This window comes from Vidua chalybeata, chromosome 3 (assembly GCF_026979565.1).
Source record: "Vidua chalybeata isolate OUT-0048 chromosome 3, bVidCha1 merged haplotype, whole genome shotgun sequence".
Classification (NCBI taxonomy): domain Eukaryota; kingdom Metazoa; phylum Chordata; class Aves; order Passeriformes; family Viduidae; genus Vidua; species Vidua chalybeata.
In genome coordinates this window covers 24,275,227-24,300,090 of record NC_071532.1, presented here as the reverse complement: position 1 = coordinate 24,300,090, position 24,864 = coordinate 24,275,227, and the positions used below count along the sequence as shown (strand labels likewise).

The following is a 24,864-nucleotide window of genomic DNA, read 5'->3' as shown; positions in this document are numbered from 1 at the left end:
CTTTAGTGACACAGACTCCTTGACTTTGATCTACTGTCTCTACAGTTTGTGCCTTATTCCAAATTTGTGTGTCAGAAGTTGTGATATATGTTAGTCCTTCATATAATAAGTGCAAGAGCCAACTGGAAACCATCACATCAAGCTTGTTTTATTACAAGGGGACATATGCATGCTTTATATGAACTATAGGAACTATGCCAACTGATGCAATTTTTGATCTCAATAGTTGACTGATTATCAAACTGATTAATGAAGAATTCTATTCTTATTTACAAATGACAGATGGTAGATTTAACTTATATGGGCAAACAGCCTTTGCACGTTTTTTTTTAATTTTTAAACAGTCTCTTTTTTAAAATTTTAAACCTGTTCAATTTCACACAGAAAACATGTACATGAGAAAAGATAACATTACTTCTTTCTAAATTCCAGTATTTTTAATTGGTTAGGAAAATTAATTATGAGTTTCTTAACATCCAAACATATCCAGCTGAGGACTTCTACTTTTTGGGTTTTTAAACCATGATAAACGAATGAAGAAGCACTCTCATCCCCATGTTCTGTGGTTTTTTCCCCTGCAGCAGAAGAAATAGCCAAAGAACAACTTTCATTCGTGTATGAGGCTCCTAACCAATGGCATTCCATAGATGATTTAGGAATATTGTCTATTTTGACTCAGGATTTGCAAAATCTCAAATTCTTTTTATTTTTGCAGTCAGTAAAATCTACGGCCAGGCCATTAAATTCTATGGTGAAGCTGGAAAATACAATAGAGATCAGAAGTAGGTGTAGGAAAGATCATCCAAACACCTGCTCTTTCCTTACAGGGGGAAAAAGTTACATGTATCGGCATATGCATTAGCACAGAACACGGGAAAATTCTGAATGTGCTCAGAAAACTCCATCACTCAGGAAATTGAATAGCCATAAGCACTGTTTCTAGGTAAACCTTATTTAATGTTTCCCTAATTAGAATCAATAGAACCCAATTTTCCTTCCTGTGCCTTTGTTATGCACAAACTATCAGTCAGGGTCCAGAAAAATCTCCCAGGCTACTTCCACACAAAACCTATTCAACTGTTTCAAGTATGGACACTTATCTGCCAGGATTTGAAAGTTAAGTTTTAAAAATGTTTATGACAAAATTGTTTGTACTTGGACAAGCTAAGAAAAATGGAGGGAGGCACTCAGATAATGAGTAATGATTTATGAGGAGGTTAGTTTATCTCAGACAACTGGAGATTGCAGAAATTGGTGCAGTTATCGCCTTATAGGTAATGTAATGCACCACGTTGAAATAATCTTGGTTTAACACAGAGATTCTTGTATTTCAGTACAACTGCATTAACCTCTGTTCATATCTTAAGGGCTTGGGGCTTTTGGGTTGGATTTTTTTTTGTCTGTTCGGCCTTGGCTTTTTTTGGTATGTTAGGCTATCAACATTTCTACTCAATGACAATATCAAGTAAATGAAAAACTGACAATCTGTGCACCCAGGAAAACTAAACCTCTAATGAAATTAAGCATTACAGTTTATTAAATTTTATTGTATTATCAGAAAGTTTTTATTATAATGTGCAAAATCTGCTTAGTGCAGCCCTAGATTGTATTTACAGAACAGTGGGACAGCTTATGGAGGCTGAGTAGAAGATGCCAGATTGGACAATTGAAGGAATATAATCAGCATAATGTTTTTTGGAAAGGCAAAAGGAAACTATGCCATATGTTCACTTAAGCCTTAATTTTATGTAAAACTGGCTGTTTTTTCTTTGACACAGCTAAAATGCCCTTTCACTTACAGTTCAAAGACTGTTTATTTGCTCTCCAGATCCCCATATGCTCAAATGTATTGTACACAGCACTGTCCCCTACTGGGGAACACCATCAGATACAGATTCCATTTTCCATCCAGACAGGTACTTTCAAGGGGCTAAAACTGACACGTGTGTTGTCAGAAGCTTAGGGGCAGAGGCAAATGGGAGACATGAAGGAATTTGCCCTCTTTATTTCACTGGCTTATTTATCCATGTTAGGAGCAAATTAACCTCCTCAGCAGGAGCAACTGCATGTGTGTATTTGCATTTGAATTTGGAAGAGTTTACAACACTTGATATGGAGCCTGTGTGTCTTTGCAGGATAATACACCAGCCTCTTGCACTACAGCTATAATGCTATTAAATTTACTTCATGGAATTAGTACAGTCACTGCTTGAGTTTATATAAGCTGCAAAGCAAAACCCCTAACTATTTTTAGTTAATCGCAAAGAGGATGGAACTTGTATTTTAGCAGTGAGATGATCATCTCTTTCTCTCTTAATTTCAGCCTGGTGGGATACAATCAAGGACATTATTAAAACATAACAAAACAAAGCAAAAAAAAAACCAAAAAAAACCAAAAAAAAAACCAAAAAAAAACCATGAGGGTACTAGAGGCCAAACTACCACTTTCTGCTTTGTTATTAGTGTGGCATATTGCTGTTTTAATCTAATGCTAGGTAGTGTATTAATCTATAGGTATAAATTAATGAGGCTCTTAATGTATTTTCATTGGGAGGTTGAGCAGTCAAACTCATTTAGTTAGTGAAAACTACAAAAATCACTTTCTTGTGAAATCTGAAAGTAGAAGCTTCAATGAGCTAATGATCACAGTATGAACCATTTTATGTACCACTGAAAATAAAGATAACCTGTAAATGTAAAATTTGCACTGCATAAACCCATGCTTTTATACACTCCCATCTGTAAAAACACTCTTTGTTCAAATCCACTTGAGAAAGATGAGCATATTTAAAACAAAAGCTGTTAACAGCCAAATAGATAGTCTTCATGGTAGTATTTTCTGATCAAACCCTTTTTCAACCCAGAAGGAGCTTAACAAACAGGGCTAGGAGTCAATAGCCTGTACTGAGAGAAACACTGTGTATGTGGTTTACTCACATGGCTTTTTTGCTGGCTGGACTAGCTGAGGGTTCAGGTATGGGCTGTTCTCTGCATCTATTCTGCGCTTGTACTTCTGGCGACCTCCACGTACTCGGTCTAGGCGCACACCTACATTTGAAAACACAAGCAAACATGTAATTAAATACATTATGAGCATGCCTTTCAGGTAGCAATCTTCTATTTCCTGCCTTCCAATATTTATATTAAAAACATGTTTATTTCAAAAGATTAATTTTAGAAAGCATGGGAAATCAGCATTACAAGTATTTGCAAGCAGTTTAGAGTTCCACATATGCAAGACTAAGTATACAACATAATTTCCTGTTCATTTAAAGCCATTCATTCATTTTTACATATTATTAAAAAGTTAGCAAGTTTAGTTTCCACTTGAAAGAACCTAATCTTAAGTCATCTTTGCCAGAAGCAGAATTTCAAAGCTGTAATAAACACCATGGATATAGAAGCATAACATTATGAGCAGAGAAGTACAGAGAATTACAGCTTTAGAAACAATGAGTTCTGTATACAGTTTAGATAGTCAAAACCAAATTAAGATGGAATGATGTCGCCAGAGGATACAAAGTAAGTGTCCCTAGAAAAATAAGAATATATATGTGGCTTAAAGACTGAAATTTTTCATGAGGATTTGAAAGAAATTGTACAGTTGTGCATTTAGATGTCATCAATGATGAATTAACATTTGTGTTCTACCTCCATACTGTTCATTCCTTCAATACAGCATTCTGCTGCCTGGTTTATATGGATACATAGAAATTTACCTTCCTAAAACAAGCTATAGCTGCTCTCACTGACAAAATGAAAAAAGGTCAAAGGGTGCAAAGACAGTAGGCCTTACAAAACAAGGAAACATTTTTATTTCTTTCTCAGTCACTGAGGCAGATTTCCAGACGGCCCGGAGGAATGTGACTAAAACCAAGCAGTAACAAAACACGGAAGTTGAAGAACTTGGCGCATATGCAGGACAACAGGACAAGTAATACCAAGTGCCAAATCTATGCCTGATGACATGGATTTAACAACACAAGAATGCAAGGACACATTAAGTATCAATGGCCCCTGTGAGTGAAGTAATAAAGTGCAACTCACATTCTCATTTTAATTTTAATCGTTTATTTTAGCTCTCCTCCCTCTATGCCTATTTCCTGTTGCTATTATTGTGCCCCACTCTTCTACTTCCCATGCCTCTGATCTCTCCCTTACACACAAAATACCTCAAGAACTGGCTTCTGGACAGCAAGGGAAGCCACCACCAAAGATGTTACAGTTCATCTGCACAGCAGGAAGAACACAGCACAGAGTTTATGTGCTGCCTCTGAACCCGCACAGGTAGCACAGACTAGTTACCAGGAAGCATCTGTCAGTCCTCTTTCCTTCTCAGAAACCAAAAAGGATTGACTGGGTTTTGGTAAAGGAAATCTGTTTTGCTAACTAGCCAGAAATCCAAGGCCAGCTATTACTGGGGTGATAGTGCATTTTTTATTTTCACTTATATTTCCTGGATTACTAACACAGAAAGGAAATGCTTGCTTTAGGGACATAATAAACCTGCAACTGTAATTCAGTGAGTTGTATCCAACAGTGCTCAAAAGCTTTTGCTCATCAGGAAAGCAGGTAATGATAACCCCTACTTAACAGTGACATTTCACCTGGTTTACTGCAGAAGACTGTGTATGTCAGTCCATCAAACCCAAGAAGTAATTTCTCACTGTTTGTCCCCACTTGCACTTAGGGGGATCACAAGATTTAAAGTAACAAATCAACCACATACCCCAAGAGGTCAGTGCTATGAATGAAATCTTATTTATGGTAGTTACCTATGTAACTCGTGACTGATTTATCTAAGCTGTTTGATAAAATTTTTGCTAATTCAATCAACAGAGCATGGTTATTTTTGTTTTTTAAAGTTATACTTGGAAATGCACAGACTGCATTTCCACTTTCCATTAAAGACCACTTTAAAAACTGATAGCTCAAACATTTCAGAACTAATGATAACTCACTGTTCTTCACACTTGAATTGGGAGTCTGAGCTACACCTGAAGTAAATGACATCCAGGACAATACACTACCATGAAAACAAACAGCAGAAGTCCAAGGTTTGATAGTTGAATATTCAGAAATAGGCAGAGGATTAGAACAAACCACATGCAATATTGGTGGGATTATGAAAAAGACTGCCCAGCGTTTGAAGAAAAATAGATAGAAAATGATTTCTGCATAATTCAGATGCCATCCTTCTTTCTGCTTGGGAACAGATTTCATAGTGATAAAAGATGGATAGCATCAGACATAAGTATGTTTAATCAAAAAGTAATGGAACTGAAGCTTAAATTAAAATAACATAAATCTACCAAGATGAACAATTTTTTTTACCTCCTTTGCATTAGATGAGATACACATTTAAGCCGTTCACATACTCAATGAAAGGAAATACAGAAAAATGTCACAATAGCAAAATTTTACTTAGATCCAAGTCCTCACCTAATATACATTGCTTTATCTGTAAATAAAACTTTCTTTTAAAAAAACCTAACTTCTAGATAACTGGGGAGCAATTGTATCACACAGTTTAAAAATACCTAAGTCTATAATAGAACTAATTCAAATTTTAATGTGAAAATAGTTTTGATAACATAACACCAATAGACTATAAATTAGAACTTTATAACCCTTCCATTAAAACTGACAAATTTTATCATCATTTTGGCTCCTACTATTTCCTTTATCTGTAAGATATCCTATATCTATATTTTTCTGTATCTCTAAGAAAGTAGATACTTTGGATTTAATTTCTGATAATCTAAAACACTCTATGTGGTATTTTACTTCCCAAGGGTCTTTACAGAAGTAAACACAGTGCAATACACTGCTTAACAAGCTACACCCATCTGACATTTCAAAAAAAAACTTTGGAGTTTGTCAGGTAGCAAACTGAAATGCAGGGGTTCTGAAGTATATCTGTGGATATTCCTCTGTAACTCCTATAGCTGGTATGAGAGAATTCATCACACGAAGTTTTATTTATCAAGACAGTAGCAACTGATGCCTCCTTTGTTAGAATAACGAAGGGAAAAAATAAAAGTAATTCTGTCCACAAAAATCCTCATTTGGGGCAGGAGGAGCTTTACATCAGTCACAGATTTACTGTTTGAATTCCACACAGTCTATATTCAGATTATTAAGGAGGATATTGTGACATCTGGAGGAATTAAGTAGACCTCTGCTTCAGCTCTGCTGTGCATTGTGGCTTCACAAAATCTTCAGATCTCAGTTCACTCACCCAATCAGTCCTCAACCATGAAGTGAATAGAAAGATACCCACTCCACCCATAAAAAATCATGTAATATCACCCAGTGAACTGCACTGTACGTGTTATAATTACAGCTCTTCAGGGTCAAAACATCCATTCATGTCACTGAACACAGCTCTACCACAGACAAGGAAGTTGACTCTTCACCTTTCCTAATGCTCATTTGAAAAGCCTTCAACAGAGAAACAACACCAAGAGCCCTAATGGGAAAAATAAGGATGACCACAGGGCAGAAATAGGCTTGCCACCAGTTAAGAGAGCAGTTACCTTCAATTTTAAAGTGCAACACGTTCACTTAACGTCTCAAGACAGGCACAACTCATGAACTCGTTTGTTCAGGAGTGATGGGTGGTCAGAGATTTAGACATGACTTACAAATCTCAGAAAATGAGGGTTGGGCTGTAGAGCTGTAACATAGGGAGAGATGGAAACTGTGTAACTCAATGCAATTACTTTTAAACTTTTTAAAGCAAAGCAATTACACGTACTGATACAACATAAGAAATTCTCCACCTATTCTTCAGGGAATGAATGTTTTTATATAGTCACTACATAAGCTTCTACAAAAGAAAAAAGTTTGCCTCCTGGTTCTTTACATAATCTTTGCATGATTTCTATCAAATGCTACACAACACACAACAAAATGACATTGGGCACTTACTCTACACTAAATGTGTTCACACAGCCTTGCACAGAAAAAACTGAAGGCCAGATCAGATGTGCCACATGAACTACCCACCACATTATTAAATCTAAACAACACAGGCAAACCTGAACTCATTTTCTCTGTATTTCCTCATCTGTTTCTCCCTTACCAATAAATGTAAATTATTATTCCTATTCTGCGGTCCTTTCCTCACACTGCCTTGAAAATCTCAAGCAGGACAGATACCCACTGTGATGATGCTACATAACCAAAACGATTACCCATGCCCCAGTATACTACTGATTTTGCAATTCAGGTCCTCAGTATGAAAATACTATTTAACCATGTCATCTCATTTTCCATACAGATCCAAGCCATACTAAAAGCGTATTATTTACTCCTTTTATCATCCACCACTATTTACTCCTTTATCATCCATCTCTATTATTCTTCTCCATCCCCTCCTCCTTACCTTGGCTACAAGCTTCAAGTGTTCATTTGTTCACCTGACCCATAAACATTTTTGTCCTTTCCACAGAGCTCTACACCCACAAGAAATTCTCAAGTTACATTGGAAGGCATTAGCCCAGTCCTTCAAATCAAGTCCTACCAACACCAGTACTGCCTGTAAGAAATTGTTCGCCACCTTTAATTGGGGAGCTTTTTATTTTGGAAGAAAAAAAGTATAATTTAGTTAATCAGTAAACAATAGGTTTGAAATCAAGACTCAAATGTGCAGTATTGACTTCCTTCACGAGTTTCATATTCTGCTCCCTTCCTGTTTCCCCTATATAACAGTCTCATGGCAAGTTTATATGCTCTACAACAACACCACTCTGGCAAGCTCCACCTCTACCACAGCATTTGACATGTATGAAAAAGATTCCTATCTCATTTTTTGAGATATGTAACTGGCTAACAATCCATTTTCTACAGATGTCTGCAAGATTCCCAGCATTGTTTTCAACAGCGAGACAGGTAAAAATGAATACCCACATAACTGCATCTTGCCAAGCTCTAGAGGAACATTGGTAGCAGAGGTAAAAAAACCTCAGATTAACAGCAAAAGTGGAAAGCACAAATATAATTTTAATGGCAGGTTCCAGTGTGGTTCTCCTCTGGGACAATGCCTTAATAGAGCATTCCAGTTCACTTGAACATACTGTGATTATTTCTAAGATTGCTGAATAAACTTCAGTGCATATTATAAACTCCATTTTGCTTTTATTTACATAAACCAGAAAAACTAGTAGATTTTACCACTATGAACACGGACAGAATGTATTGAGATTTAAGAATGCACACTTATCTAGATACTCTTCAGACACTTCAGCAACCTCTATAATTTAGAGTCCAGTGCATTAACACTGCAGTCTGAAAGATTTGCAGTGGAAAAAATACTTTAAACCATGAAAGACCTCTTTCAATACAGTAGGAACATGCAGAAAAGTAACACAGCTGAAGAAATAAGATAATATCAGCTATCATTTTTTCTGGATCTGCATACTTATTTTATGTGCTGAATTACAAAGATGCCAAAGAGCTTCTGCAATCAGCTTACAAAGTATTTGGATAATACCTTATGCAGGTAAAAATTCAGCTAGAGATGTAAAATATGTGTCTACTAGGCAGATAGAATTTTGAAAACAGAGCCCTAATTCATCAAAGAAGATAGAAGCTATGACTCACATTAAAGTTTTCCTGATCTATGGCTGAATTAACAATTACCAGGGGAAGGCTTTAGTGTTTTGTCTTCCTATAGCTATCTCCACAATTAAACACATCATTTAGAGTGCTATAAGAAGTCTAAAAATCATCCTCTTACTTTACATTCAGCTAGTACCAAAAACTATTTGTTAATGTGGGATAAAATTGGCTGTTCTCAAGACGTGCCTGTAAAACAATTAATTAATGAACTGACCCATATAATTGACTGAAAAACAAAACAGTGTTTATTACTTTAATATCTAACTTCATCTGTGACTACAAGTTGTTTAATTTATCTGTTCCTCTGCAATGATTTGTAAAAACCAGTTTATTATTAAAAAAACCCAAATAATTGGGCTAATTAAAATATTTAGTGAATTGTTTCAGGTTGAAAAAACAAAAGAGAAAAATACTGCTTTTGCAAAACAAATGCTTCAGACCAGTATTTCAGATTTTGCTTATGTTTAATACTAAACAAAGTTTCAAGGCAACCAAATGCAAGCAGTATTTGGGAAATTTCATTTTTGTCCTGGGAGGACAAAATCCTAGAGATAGGCTGGATTTTTGCAAAGGAACTGATAAACACATCTCTTAGGTTAAAGCCCAGTGGTTTGTTTTTTTCATTTTGACAAAAGAACTGATAAATGCATTACTTACACAGCTCAGTACTCAACCTCTCTTGAAAGGAACATTAACTTTGCATGAACTAATCATCTACATGCTGAAATTTTGTGCACTGCCATTTATGCATTAAACCACAAAAGAACGTTAATAAAATCCCCTTAGTTTTCCCATGTAAATGAGACTTTGTGTAAATAAATTCTATTATTTCTCAGCCCAAATGATTTCCCTTGAAGAATGGTCCATAAACAAAGATGTTCACATGAAGAAAATGTGGCATAAAATGTTTAAGAATCCTATTGTTCCTTTACATTTTTAAATGGCTCCATATGTATCCTAATCTGTGACACTCACAAATACAAATTAGGTCACACGCAACAGGTGACAAGTTTTAATTGAATGTCTTCTGTCTGCAATTCTGACAAAAGGTGAATGGAAATAAATGAGTCTGGCAAGACAGCCCTGAGCCTTACAATACCCAATACCTCATTATTTTTAAACAGCTATCTATAAACTGATGCTGACAAGCCTTGAACCTTTTATTTCTGTTCAAGAAGAGGTGAATGTGCAGAAAGAAACAAGAAAATTAAAAAAAAAAAAAAAAGAAAAACATGACAGCTACACTGTTGCATTAAACATGCAACACCCATTATCCAATGATTAGCTCTCAAATATTACAAAAGAATATATTTTACATTTCACATAAGAACTTAAGGACAAAAAATCTGTCTCTCTTTTGGAAGAGATACACTATGCACTCCATTACTAGTGCCTAAATTTGATCTTTTCCGAGTTTTATACTACCAGATTTTCAGTGGAATTATGCTAGACTCAAGATGATTTTAAAAGAGACTGAAATTAGGCCACTAAACAGAGGTTATGCAGCTTGCAGTTCTTTTCCTTCCCATTTCTGAAGTGAGGAAGAGCCTGTGTTGCGGCAAAATATGAATATTTGTAAATTGCAAAGGAAAAGGAATGCAGAACTAAGGCTGAATATACATAAAGCCCTGGTGTTTCTGAAATGAAGCAGTTACCATTACATAATACTTCTCTCCCCATCACCTGGATTACTAATATACTAATTATTATGAAGCAGTGTAAAATATTGCAACAGCTTTTATGAATAATACAAAAAATACTGTTGCTAATTGCACCATTAAATTCCATGTCAATGTGCTTATATATCATAACCATACTATATGAGAGTATATGCCTTATTTTTTTAATTATGCATACAATGTCCTGGGACAAGGTATAAGAATAAATAAAGGCAATATATCATTAACTAAATATCACACTTCTAACCTTAATTTATTTAAATATAATTACAGAAGATGCTATCTTGTTTCAGAGTTCAAATTACAACCAATTTAATGAAGTGGAGCTTGCTGGGCTGTAAAGTCATTACTGCATCAATATACTCGTAACCATTACTTTAAAGGTGACAAGCCCAGACCGGGAAAGGCGGCTTGGCTGGTGATCCAAGGAGAGGGCACAGAATGTCAGGAGACAGAAAGGTCAAAAAGTAAGTTTGAGCAAGGCCATGACAAGGCCTGAAGGTCAAAAGCAGGCCTTTACTCTAGATCACATCACTAGAGCTTATAAAGAATTCGGGAGCTATGCTGGTGACAACTCTAATAGAAAAGAAGTCTAACTGAAGTTCTGGACCATTTGCTGGCAACTCTCAAGACAGAAGGGAAGATTGAAATGAAATGCGTTACAATAATCGGACTGTGAAGTACCAGCAGCATGAACAAAATCTCAATACCCTTTTCAGATACAATAATGTGCAGTTTCACAATATTTTAGTTAGTGACTTGGAGGATGTGGGATTCTGGAATTAATCTGTGATCCAGAAATCACACGAAAGTTCTCAATCGTGTGAGTTGAAACGGTTATACAAAATAATATCAGTTCTACTGGGACCAAGAGATATTCCACTTAGAATTTAGATTTCTACCTACAGGAAGTGATTTCATTTTGCTGGAACAGAATCAGAGAAAACTAAAGGATAGCTCATCATACTAGAGCATTAAAACAGATGTAAAATTCACTGAAATATTATGTTTTTTACCCTAACAAATATGATCCAAAACTCTGGGGTTTTTTTTCGATTTTATTAGACTTTTTTTTTTTTCTCCTCTTAGGGACAAAATCTTTCTCATCTTCCTCAAGGAGCAGCCATTCTGTGATGACCTGTACAAGACTAAGACAAGCAAAATTTACTTTCTAAATTGCACTCATCTGGCAAATTAACTGAGACTTACCTTTACAGCTCAGATGGCTTTATAATGCCACTTGAGCCTAAATTGGCCTCAGTGCAAATATATATTTTTCTCACAGAATTCCAGATTTCTCCAAGGCTTATTCATGAAAGCATAATTTTGACATTGTCTTTTCTCTTAGTACACCCATAACAACCCTATCTCTGCAATCTTTCTCATATTTATGTATTAAGTAATTACGAGCTACAATTTCTTTTGGTGAAACACTGTGCAATTCTTCCCTACTTTTTCTTTTTTCTTTTAAAGAGTAACATATGATATGTGGAACTGCATCCATTTCAGACTAGATCCTTCAAGCTTCCTCAAAAGGTACAGCAGAATTCTGAACTTCTCTCTGTCTTCTGCATACTACTTTATGGCTCCACAGGATCTAGAGCAGGGGGCACACTGGGGAAACAGCCCAAGAAGCTTACACCATGTCTCAGCTTCTGTTTACAGCTAACAGATTTTTAGGAGCATTAATTATATCTTATCATGATTTTTAAGTTTGAGTTTTAAAGTATATATCACAATTTTACTTATATGGAAGACTGCAATGGAAATGTAAAATATCTGAAGTAATTTAATGAGTACATACACCTGTCTGATGCTAAAAAAGGGGTACTTTTAAACCTATGCACAGACTTCATATGAAAATACGGGTTTGACTTGGAAAATGTGGCAGATATTCTCATTTTTTGGCTTTCTGCAGTCATAATATGGGCATTTTGCCTTCTGTATTGTTATTCTGTTTGCACATGTTTTTCAAGACTAGATAGGAGTTACACAGATAGTGTAACAGATAGTTTCATTTGGAGTCCCAGAGTAATCTTGCAGTACAACTACAAGATAATTCTAACCTCAAGATAAAAGATTTTATATTACTAGTTTCAGATGTCTTTGGCAAATGACAGGGCTTTTCTGTACTTTGCACTTCCTGTCCATGTACTGCAACTTTCTGTTTCTTAGAATTCTGTCTGTTACAAGAGTGAAGTTCAACAGTGGCTTATATGGGTACATAGTTCAGATGGGCATATCTGAAATTCCAGGTTTCTACTTCCTTTCTGATTTGTCTGAGCAGTTGCTTATTTTGAGAAGTACAGTCTTTGTTCTTTAGGTAAAGGATAAAACCAATGATTGGGTTAATATGTTTGGACTGGAAGGCATTGACATAGCACATCACAGCACCTTCTTGTTCAGTGTTCCTTCTGCCTGAAAATCTTAAATCTTCATGTGGAAAAAAAAATTAAGTTTCTTTGTTTCATTATTTGCAATGTGTTAAAGTAATGACTGTTCAGCAACAAAAACTTCAAAATGTAGTGGCTAGAGGAGCAACAAATCGAGACATAGCAGAGTAAAATAAAGAAAACGGCATAACTTGTCAATGTGGTGGAATTGTTTCCTATTAGTAATGTAGCATTGCTTTTAAAGATGGAAACAAAAAAAAAAAGGAGGAATGTCCTCTGCATATATTATGGTTTCTGGAGGTGGCAGGTAAAAACATTCCAAATGACCTTGCCAAGAAGAGATTTTACAAATGGCCTTTAATGGAGGACCATGATCCCATCGGAGTACAAACATTTGCACCAACATTTTCCAGAGTACTGAAACTATGCCTTTTTCTTTGTTTGTATGTACACATTTCCCCTGTTCTTCCATGAATACTACTATCAAAGAATTGGGCATACATGAGAATCTGAAAGTGAAACTGAGCAGAAAACCACCAAAATTAATTTATCAAGTTCTGATGCTAAGGTTAAGTGAGGAGCAAAACACAGAATAAATTTCTTAAGTTATTCAATTTTACAAGAGAAGGCTCCAGTCCTTCAACTGAATTATATGGGTAGATATATAAAATATATAAAACTATCAGATGTGGTGGAACAAGGCAAGATTAAAACATGCATACTATTTTGTTAATCTTCTAATGTTCACTTCTTTTGCCTTAACACAAAAAGGACTGAGATATTACTGCATATACATATATATAAAAATAATATAATATCTGGTGATATCAGCTAAAGTGTGAAAAGAACACAAGATTAATTATTTTACAATTCTATAACAAGTGTATATATTTGTGTTTCTTCTTCATAAAGCAATGGAAAAGAAAATGGCACACAAGAAGTTAACAGGTACAAGGTTCTGTAGCCGTAAAAAAAAACCCAAAAAAACCCTAACTCTTCATTTAGAATTTTAAGTATTCTCCCAAACATGCTTAGTACTTCATTCATGCCCTGAGTGTGAGTGATTTATACCTTAACTCACACACCCTGCCAGCCTCAGAACCTGACATTCTGCCTGACACACTGGAGTGACAGGTTACCCTTCTTCTGGCCTCTGAGTCTCCTCGAAGTACTCCTTGAGCAATTAATGGAAGGTTTATTAGTGGTACCACTTCACTGCAATCACTGCTAGAACCTTTCCATACAGAAGCATATTGGTTAAGCAGCATACTGACAGCTTTTTTGTGGTTAGCAACAGGAAGGGATCAGAGCCTATGCAGAAAATCCCAGCTGAAAAACTGCAAATGTGCTCAGCATTCCCCAGACTTTTTGACTGCCTCTAATCTTACAAACAATTAATAGTATGAGGTAAATTGATTTCACTTCAATAAAACACAATAAATTTTTAAACAATTAAATGATATAGTCTTATTATAAAGTGCCCCTACTCTAAAACAGAAACGGTGACAATTTTCTTCTAATCTCATAGGTAACACTGGGCCTTTGGGAAATGGGTTAATAAATTCTAGTTTTCTAAACCAGGCAGACTGTAAACTTCCCCCATTACACTTACAGTAGATGTCTATCAAATTGCTTATGAGAACAAATTTATGGAAAATATCCAAGAGTAATGCTTTGTTCTTATTAAAATACATGAATATGTATGTAATTTTAGCCAGCCTAAATGAACAAAACAAAGAGAAAAAGATTAAATTTTTTTTTTATTCTTTTACACAAGAAACAATTTCTCCCTGTTAAAAATGACTATATATAAAAGAGGTTTGTCTGAGGAGAATATTTTTTCTTTAAATTGTAATGGCAACTGCTATGAAGAAAACCTGTACAGTGTACAAGGGTATGCTAATACAAGTAATTGGGCGACATAATTACATGAGCATTATTTAAAAGAGGAAATAAAGCATAAAATTTCCTCATAAATTATTTTTACAAAGAATTTTAACAGATGCAGAATTAAAAAAAATAAAACAGTTCTAAGTCAATAATTCCTGACAAGCACAGCCTATTTAAATTGATACATACCTACCCTCCCTCTGAATGCAGATGTCAATGGGAATAGTCACCATGAGCAATGCTAAACACACACATGTTTTGTTTTCCTAGGGGCCATGAAAAGAATATTTACCAAACAGGAGACCAAGGTCTTCTCACTCAATGCATTGCAAATCTATTATAGCACTACTGAAGTCTGCACATTTCTCCAGAGTTACTTCCAAGGGTGAGAAGAGCAAAGAATTTCATTGACTTTGTATTTTTTCCAAATACTGTGCTCCTTTCAAAGTTTTCTGCTTTATGTCCCAAAGTTCTCTTCCTTCCGTTAAAACACATACATTGGACTTGTTCACTCTTTCTTTTTTCTTTTAAATATATCACTACACATTCCTATGGAATGTGAAATTGGGAATTTAAAAGACGCTAATACTCAAGAGCAGAGTTTACTGAGTAAAAAGATGACAGGGTATGTATAAAATAGCTTAATGAAACAAGCCCACAAATAGAAACTTACAAGAGTATTTCAAGATATTTATAACTAGCAAAATGAACAAGTGTGTGTAATACTCTTCCTACGACAGGTTTTGAGCATCTTGACCGGGAAGTGTGTGCACAGTTTGTACACTTCAGTCCCTGGGTTCAATGAATTGCTTATGAAGAAAATGTCATTGTTGTCACTATGATCAGGAAAACAGACACAGGTTTAAAGGAAAAAGAGATGACAAGATCCATGATGGCCTGCAGTGAGTACGCTTTTCTTTTTTCAGCAGGGAATCTTCAGAGAATGATCACTAAAGGCTGAGTGTGCCTTACACAGCACAGTGTAACTCAAACCAGTGACACTGCATTGCTTAATGGCTAATACAAGCTAAGAGTCAGAATTCTTCACTCACTCTTTTATCCTGCCCTACACGGGCAATCTGTGAATATAAATACATAATAAGGGAAGGTCTGGAGAGCTGTTGGCAAATAAAATCTCTGTGTGGTTCAGTTTTCCACATTTAGATTCTGCCCTTCACTGCATCTCCACATTACTCTCTCAAGATCCAAAATTGTACCTAGGACTGTTATTTAAATAAAACAAACCTGTTTCTTCCTTTCTTATTTCTTCTTCTTAACCTTAGAACCTTTACTTTGGATCAGAACCTCCTTCTGCAATGTGTTCATTTGTTCCAGAAAGTATTTTGATCCTGACGTCAAATTTGGATCCATTTTCAGATGTTCAAGTTTTCTCCTACTAATTTTAATCTGCGCTAGATATATTCAGAAGAATGGTACAAAAACATGCAGATAAATCTGAACAAGAAAGCACATTTTATTGTATTACTCTAAAGTGACATAACAGGAATAAGATCTTGCTTGTATTTTCAAAGGGAACTCATTCAAATGCTCTTCCTTGAAGCCTTAACTTAGTTAAATCTGGAGAAAAGGAAGGAACTGACCGCTGAAGAAAATACCTCTAGCTATGTTTATATGCAGCAAAATTGTGCATCAGTTATAGGAAATATAACTATGTTTTCTGGGAATATTGTTTATTGGAGATAATCAAAACACATGGCACTGAGGATGGATCCTATGAGGAAGGCCTTTGGGATTGGCGATGGGACATTCTTAAATCAGTGATCTCAATGGTCTTAACAAATCTGACATTTTCTGACACTGTTTCTTAGGGTTTTACATGTTTCCCATTTGCTGACATCTGAGATTTATGTGAAAATCGTACACCTTGGCACTGCTCAGGAGCATTTGTTTCTTGAATTGAGGCAGGTTTTAGAAACTGTAACACAATTCATTTTTTACTGCCTTTTCCCTATTTTGCAGAGTTAAGTTATTTTCCACTTGTCATGCCATTGTGTCAGAGATGGTGTGGTGTGGTGGATTGATACCTCTTTATTATTCTCTCCAGCCTGTGCCTTTCCTTTTAGATTGCTCTGTGATCTTCTTTTCAACTATCCAAAAAGAGTGGAAGTTTAATAAACAGCTCTACTTTGTGCCAAATTTTTGTGGGGACTACTGCTCTCTCAGTGACGATATTTGCATATTTCTTCAAACTAGGTTAACTTGAAGTTAGATCAATAGCAAACTTGGCCACATATCCTACATCCATCAATCCAGCAGAATTTTAGCTATAACTGGACTTTTAAATTAAGATTAGGAGCCCACAAAAAAAAGGAGAGAATGTACTGCAAGATTTATACTGACAACCTATTTATATTCAGAGTAATTTTTTTGTATAACTTCCATAGACCAAAGATGACTAATTCCACATAAAAAAAATCCTAAACCTCAAATAAATTCAGAGCCAGATTTCTGTGATTTTGATTGGCATCTTCCCTACATCAGAAACGGTGCAGCCTATTTTTTATTCAAAATAATTTCCACAAAACAGCATCAAAATAAGTTTTAAATCCTCTGCACAGGCTTTTTCATTTTTAAACCTATCTAATTAAAAGATGAGGAAATTCTCCTTGTAGTCACATAAATATGTAAGACAGAGTAAAAAAGCTTTTCATGTGCTTGTTTTTTATTTGTCCCATTCTACCGATTCTACTCTGAGGAATGGATTTTCATCTTTGTGCTAAACATCAAAAAATGCTCTCTACACTTTACATTTCTTAAGCCATGTTTACATTGTATCACTAAGGTATACAATCCTCATCAAAACTCCACACAGTTGGCAATTGCCACAGTGAACTAAACAGACTGGGATTTCAAGTGCTGGATACTTAACAGCCGGAGAAGCTCTTTAATCTTGTTTAAGAAAGAGAGGGCATAATTTATCTAGAGACAATCCTCCTTGGCAGCATGTGCATAAGAAAGGGAGGCTCAATGTGCTGAGCTTTAAAAGAGAATTGAAAATAAAAGTTTCTACGTGAATGTACTTCACAACAGTAACAAATAAACAAACAAGCAGGTTAACTGTTATGCATAAGAGGTCTGAAGCATCAGTGAAGAATTTTGCCTGTGCTGGCAGTTGCATGAACCAAAGCTACTCACAGTGAGAGAGATTTACCTGCTCATCTCAGACTATTGCTGCTGAACTGGGCCATAATCAAACACTTTCTAGATATTTCTCACATGTCACGAATCCTGAAACGGATGGTGATTCACAGAAGTACAATGCCGAACTGGTTAAGGCATATTATTTGATTTTAAGAAGTGTAAAACGACATCAATTTGGAAATGAAGACAGAAAGTATCTTATTACATGCAATTGCAACACAGTCAATCCTGCCAATGGCAAAGATCAATGGCTAGACTAGCAATTCCTCCACTGAGAATAGCTAGGGCGAGACAAAGAATTCCTTCATGTCCTTTTCATTCATCAATAGATACCATAAAAAAAAAAAGTGGGTTATTTAGTGCCAGTTTCAACTTACATTATTAATGTGAGGAAGCAGACTAAATACTGACTAGCAACAAAGTAAGCACAGTGAAGGAACAAAACTATTGTAAAGGTGCAAGAACCTCATATAAAACGTCAGTTGGATTGTGCATATGTTCTCCCTCTCTTTCAGTTTTGATATATAACTGTTGAAAATTCTTAAAATATTTAATTTGGATGTAGGACCAATAAATACTGATGCTTTTTTCCCACTCAAATACAGGAACTTGACACAATCCAGGAAAAAATTGGTAAGTCTGTGTTTCAAGAGAAGGTTTTCCATCACACTTTATTCTTTATTACGGAACAGTTTACCTGAGGACACACTTAAGAGATCAGTGCCATGTTCTGCTGCACAAAGATCTGTTATTAGGATCCGGCAATTTTACACAGTTTTCTTGATCAACAAATGTCTGCAGTCCTTACTCAGAGAAAACTGCAACTCTAACTCCCATGCCACTAAAAGCCCCATCGCAGACTTTTTCCAGCATAATATCCAACATACCCACTTAATTAATGTAAGCAGTATCAGTGCCATTTATCTTTCTTTTTCATTGTTTTTTACTCAGTTACTTCTCCATCAAAATGCACTGTGTTTTATTGTTAATTGTGATTAAAAAAAAAAAGAAATGAGCCAAATCAATTACAGTCCTCTGTCAATCTGTATGGTTGAGCCACAACTTTTACTGTTTTAATTAAATGAAGAAATGGGTCTATTGTTTAAAGGCATTAAAGAAGACAATTCAAAACTTCAAGTAAAGGGTTTTTTTGCTTTTACTGGGGGACAGAGATACCCATAAAAGCAATACAGGTCTCTATTTGAATTTCAGAGCAGCTGTGAAATTTATAAGAATCACAGAGACAAGTACATCCCCTTTTTTAATTTTGGCTAACATTCCACTGATTCTAATGGGTTTAGGCTGTGAAGATGTTACATACAAAATGTTGCCATGGCTTTAATTCTGGGTTAGCAAGAGGACACAATCTTTAATGAAGAAGAAAATCTAGCAAATGAACAAGAAAAATTCTGAAGTAAAAACAACAGCAAGCCATAAAGGTTGCCAATGACTGGAGGAAGATTAGTGGAATTAAACTTTATGATCAGTATAGAGCTGACCTTGCATATCATCTGTCTCATATAAAAATTTTTCCTAAAATACATGAATTTCAAGACAGAAATAATTGGTTGTAAATGGGATTTGACATATGTGTGAAACTGGATAAAGGGCTTTTCAATCAAAATCTATCTCCTAGCAAACTCTATAGCAGAACGCTGCCACAACAGGGAATGCTGAGTAATTATGAAAGTACATAATGGCTCATCTTTACTTTTCCTTTTTCTGACTCGCTCTTTTTTGTGACCAGCAGAGGCTGCAGACTGTACAGACAGTATTCTGTTTACGTAGTCCCCTTTTTCACTCTGAACATACCTAGGCCAGAGGGATCACCAAAGAAGCCAGTCTAAGAACAACATAAAACATTATTACTCTTCTGGTTTTCCCTAAATGCTCTAGGTAGCCACCACTTTATCCTGTGTACACTACATTCCGTTACTGCCCAACCTAATAAAGACTTCTGTCACAGCGATAGCTTTTCATCTTCAGAGCTCTTTTCTCCTCTCTTGATAAGGCTGCCAACTCTACTCTCTGTAAATGAGCTCATGCGAACACTTTATTTTCGGCTTGTGGAAACAAAAAGGGCCAGTGCTCAGCTTCAGAGCTTGAGGGGGCGGTTTCCTATCTTCAAAGGCGTTTGAAAGGGATTAAAATTAAATTGGTAAGCTTAGCTTGAAATAAGGAACTTGAAGCGGGACTATTGCACTCACAAACACTCCTTTTTCTTTAAAAGCTTCAGAAGCCCCTTAAAAATGGTCACTTTAACTCATTTTTATTTGTGCACTATTAAACCTCTGGCAACTGCTTCGATAAGACTGCTAGCCAGTACCCCATGTTATCATCAGTAGGCACATACAGCCGAGCATCTCCCTTTCAGGACAGATGGTTATCCCATCCCAGTGCACTCAGTTCAGAAACATGTGAATCACAGCTTCAGCTTCCTTATCCAAACAGCAAATAAATTAAAACTTTTTTGCAATCAGTGGCATATGTTTGCCTGTGTGTACAGAATGACTTGGGCCAAACCTGAATTGACATATTTCATTCAGTGACATCCTAACTATTATGTGAATGTCCAAGTCTTGGCACTGTTTGATGCACAATAAGGAGACATCAAAGAAAAACAAACTTTTACAAATACTTTCTCTGCTGTTGGATTTTATAGATTAAAATCATTTCAGCAGACAGTTACGACTGTGTAGTGAGTACAAAAATCTGTTATATTTTTAAAAGCTTATACAAAATATATCCTTAGGAACAAAGCAATTAACTGTCCATCTCTTAAAATGCTGTGCTTCTGCAACAGGTGTAGCTGGCCAGGTGGAGAACCAAGTGAGCAATGGCTCAGGGCACAGGCATTCCTTCCATCTAACATCTGGCCCAAAATCCACTCAATCAAAAATTATTTGCTGGTCTTATATTCCTAGTCTGTCCACATCAGAATGTACTGAAGAAGTAGAATATCTCATTCAGCTCAAGATGAAGGCCCAACTAATATAGGTGTCTGCAGTTAAAGCTTATCAGAAAGGGAAGATACATGGGAGAAAGGAGGGATCATTCTGCAAAAATTCTTGAAGACTTGTTTTCCTCAGGGTGCTCTCTGGATGGTGTCATTCTTTCACAATTTCCAATGTTTACCCGTACCACCTTATTACCACTGCTATTACTATTTCTAGATTCAGGGTCAGAGGACCAACACTGCCATTCACTGCTGTCCCTCCTAAGTTTGGGGCAGTTTTAGATAGCAAGTTTCTCATTGTTAAAGAGATCTAATGGCACAGTTTGAAAGCAGAGTCAATAACAAAGCAGAGGGAAGCAAAGCAGTCTTTCCCAACTGGAAAGACTTCTAAAGTAAATAAGCATGTAATGAAATATGACTCTTTCAATGCCATCCTAAGATAAACACTAAAGGTTATCCACAAACTGCAAATGATAGTTGGAGGGCAGAATATTCAAAATAAAACCAATTCTCTGTTATATTTCTAAATAAGAAATGCAACACAACATCCCTTTAAGAAACTTGATGAAAGAAAGGATTAGAAATAGTTGTGTCTAAAGATACCACCAAACACTACAAGAAAATACAAAGCTGTCCAACACTGAACACCAAAGAAAATAGAAACAGAAAGTTTGGACTTTCTGACACCATAGAAGAAGAAAAGGGGAGCTGGGAGATGGTCTGATTTGGCTTCACAGACTCAGCTTCTGAAATCACAGGCAGTAGTAAAGCCACCTGTCAGAAGCTGCCTCCAAGCAAATTGCAAAGCACTGTTTAGTAACCACGGCATCCCTACATGCTCAGTTTGACCACTGGGACCTGCTCCACACACCAGCAACTGTGACAATGCTTGCCATCTTTCTGCCCTGATCCCAGCTTCATGCTCCCTCGTGCCTTCCCCACCACAAGCTATTTTATATTCAGCAAAGTCCTGGAGAAGTCCCAGCCTTGGTTAGGGACATCTTTATGCCAACTTTACTCACTTATGAGTTTGAGTGTCTTACATGGCTCATGATAGACTTTGGATGTTTTGTAGAATTGTGAGATTAGCAGCCAGTATTATAACCAAATCAAGAAGCAAAACTACAAGTCATGCAGAAACAACAAATGTATTCTCAACATGAACATCTCAAAACCTGACTTAAAATCAGAATGATTTTAAGAAGTTCTGTCAATATATCCTAGAGAAATAGGCTGTATCCCAAAATACACTACATATTGAAAACAAGACTATTAAGCCTGAAGGTGTGTAGGCATGATAGATTTGAAAGTAAGTTCATGGCACAGCATAGCCATGATCTTGCTTCTGCAACTTACAGCAGTTTATTGACTTTGAAGGTACAGAACTAAGCTACTGAGATTTAGCCAGCCCCCTTCGTACTCTTGTAGCATCTACATAATACTACCACAAACCTACTATTCTTAATAATAAATTATATTATTAAGAATTGGGGCCTCTGGCCTCCCTGGCTGAGCCACTAATCTGTTCTTATTAGCAGGTAGGGTCTACAATGAAGGCTGGATACAAAACCCATTAGTAGTAACTAATTGCAATTGACTAATTGATGCTAAGTTACTGATCTTAATCAGTCATGTGTAGGGACTTCAGGACCTTCTCTTATTCCAGAAGAGAGGTACTTCCTTCCTGTAGTTATTGCCCAAGAATATTTATAGCACACAAATACTGTTTTGGCTTAACATGCTATACACTCTGTTCACTTGAGGTTGTTACATCACTGTGATTCATTACATCATGATGATATAGCTGAAAATGAAATGGTAAATCAACATTTGTTCTGCTCAATCTTAAAAGAACTATCTTTCAAATGCTACCTTAGACATTTAGAAGCCTGCAGTTATCCTCTCTGTAGTCAACTTTGTTAGCAGTGGGGATATACAAACTCAACTTCCCTGTCTGCCAGGATTCAGATTTGTTTGCTAGTGTTTGTCCCCTTTTAAAAGGAAAGTGAACTCATACTGAGATTTACATTTTTGAAAGAAGACTATTTCAAATTTAAACCAAGTTACATTATTATTACTGTCTCTCTTCTTCTATCAGAGAAAGGTGCATCACAAAGATAAAATAACTGCATTCCAAATAATTTTCACTTCCATGTGACTTTCTGCTCTACTGCAGAAACGCTTCCACCCTTCTCCATTTGAGAAGTTTCTTTTTGGTGTGGCACATATTCCTGTTTCCCTCTGCAGCATTCCTGTTGGACAGAGCAGTTTAAAAACACATATAAGGGAACACCTTGTTGGCTAAGGCACCTACAGATTTTATCACTCATCCCCAGTAACAGACTTTGAAATGGTCCTTAATGAGCACACAGGCATTAAGGAAAACCTAAACAGACTTTTAATGTTCCATCAAAAATTTTGACCTAAGGCCACTAAGTGCTTAGTGTTATGATAGCTCTTAAGCAAAGCCTGGAGCACTTGAAGGGAAGAAATTCTTTCCTATCAGAACAGAGGAGGCAGCCCTATCTTCCAGGGGAGAAAAAACCCAAAACCAACAAACCATGGTTTTAACTAGAAGATTAGCAGAAAGTAGATAGCTTTAGGAAACAATGCAAAACAAATGTTGTAGTTAACTGAAATAAGCTCGAATGGTAACTCTAGGATGTTGCCTGTCTAGTTCAATCCCTTGTTCTTTGGTTTGTGTTTATAAGAGGTTTTGCTGGCTATCTTAATCACTTTGTTTCATGCAGTAAACTCCAGAGAATAAGCAAACAGAACTCTCTCAAGGCCAGGAGCTGAATTTGGGTCAGACTTAAAAAAATGGTTTAGTGGCCTGTACTCACTGTCTACCAAAGCTTGCTTTCTACCTGGATGGCTGTAACTCTTTTGAACTACTGAGAATAATGTTTCTCTGTCTTAAAAATCAAGTAGGCATTGCTTGGAATAGCAAATACTAAGATTTAGAAGGAACACAATGTTCTGTAAAAATAGAACATTTTTGAAATCACCATCTATGCCCTGGCTCTGTAGGATTTTAACTCATATATATATATATTTACTTAGGTTATTTACTCTGTAATGCCTAGTTCAATGATGATTCTGAAATATTCCTCATATGCCTAGTTTCCTTTAAAAAATTACTGCACTTAGCTAGAAAAAAACCTTTCTGTTTTTCATCCCTCAACTGCTATAGTTCTCAAAGCCTTCCATATTTTCAGCTATTATCCCTTTCGAGCAAAGAGCCCACTTAATAACGTTCACTCTAACAACCTCATTTATTTTCCAGAAAATTAACTCAGTTTCAACCCTGATTAATGATTTCATCTAAATGAATCAAATTAAAAATTGAAAATTATATTTCAAAAGCCAAAGAAAAAAAAATTGACCATTTCCAGTTAACAAATGATCCTTTCAAATATTAAAAGATGACCATGAAGAGTGCGTGATAGTAATGAAATCTAACTGGGGCCTACTGCTTATCTGGAGTTCAGGAAGGGGAAGAAATGGAAAAAAAAATATTTCTGCATTGTTAACCCTGAATTCTCTTGGGATACCAAACTAACTTCCACTTAGTCTTTGCCTGTAATCAGTACACCAAAATAATATGAGACTTTCAATGTTAATTAAACTGGTAGGGTTGGAGATGCACCAATATTGAAGTGGGATTAGGAAAGCACACAGTACCAATAACCACATCTGTTAACACATCCTAATTTATGAAAGAGCAATTTAACCTTCTTCAAACTGCTTATACCTAGGTAGAGGCTGTCTACTAGGGAAGAGAAAGATCTTGGGACTTTATAAAAAGGAAAAAAAAAACCAAAAAACAGCTGAATACCTGAAGAAAAATCAGTTATTCAAATCCCATATACTGTCTTTTAACAGAAGAGAGATCCAACCTATTTGGCCCTTGATTTGCTTACAAAAGGAAACACAAAATTTTATCTCTCTTTCCATCTTGTACCCCCTAAAATTAACTTTGTTCTCACAAAAACCTATTTTAAAAATTGTGATTATTCCATGTATTTTTCAAGTTATGATGTTTATCAACTAGTAAAAAGTACTCATCACTTATATTGAAAAATGAGTAACATTAACTTTTAATTACAAATGTACTGATGTCATATGCAATGTTCAATGAAAAATTGCAACACATAAC

At 35.9% G+C, this 24,864-nt stretch overlaps 1 protein-coding gene across 8 annotated transcripts in view; it reads right to left on the bottom strand.

Moving 5' to 3' along the window:
* The window catches only part of ESRRG (estrogen related receptor gamma), a 225,847-nt gene that overhangs the window by 49,778 nt on the left and 151,205 nt on the right, over positions 1-24,864 (bottom strand). For all 8 annotated transcript variants that reach the window (XM_053938568.1, XM_053938563.1, XM_053938567.1 and 5 more), the window contains one exon: positions 2,938-3,048. In XM_053938568.1, coding sequence (XP_053794543.1) covers positions 2,938-3,048 — 111 coding nt within the window. The remainder of the gene's footprint in view (positions 1-2,937; positions 3,049-24,864) is intronic.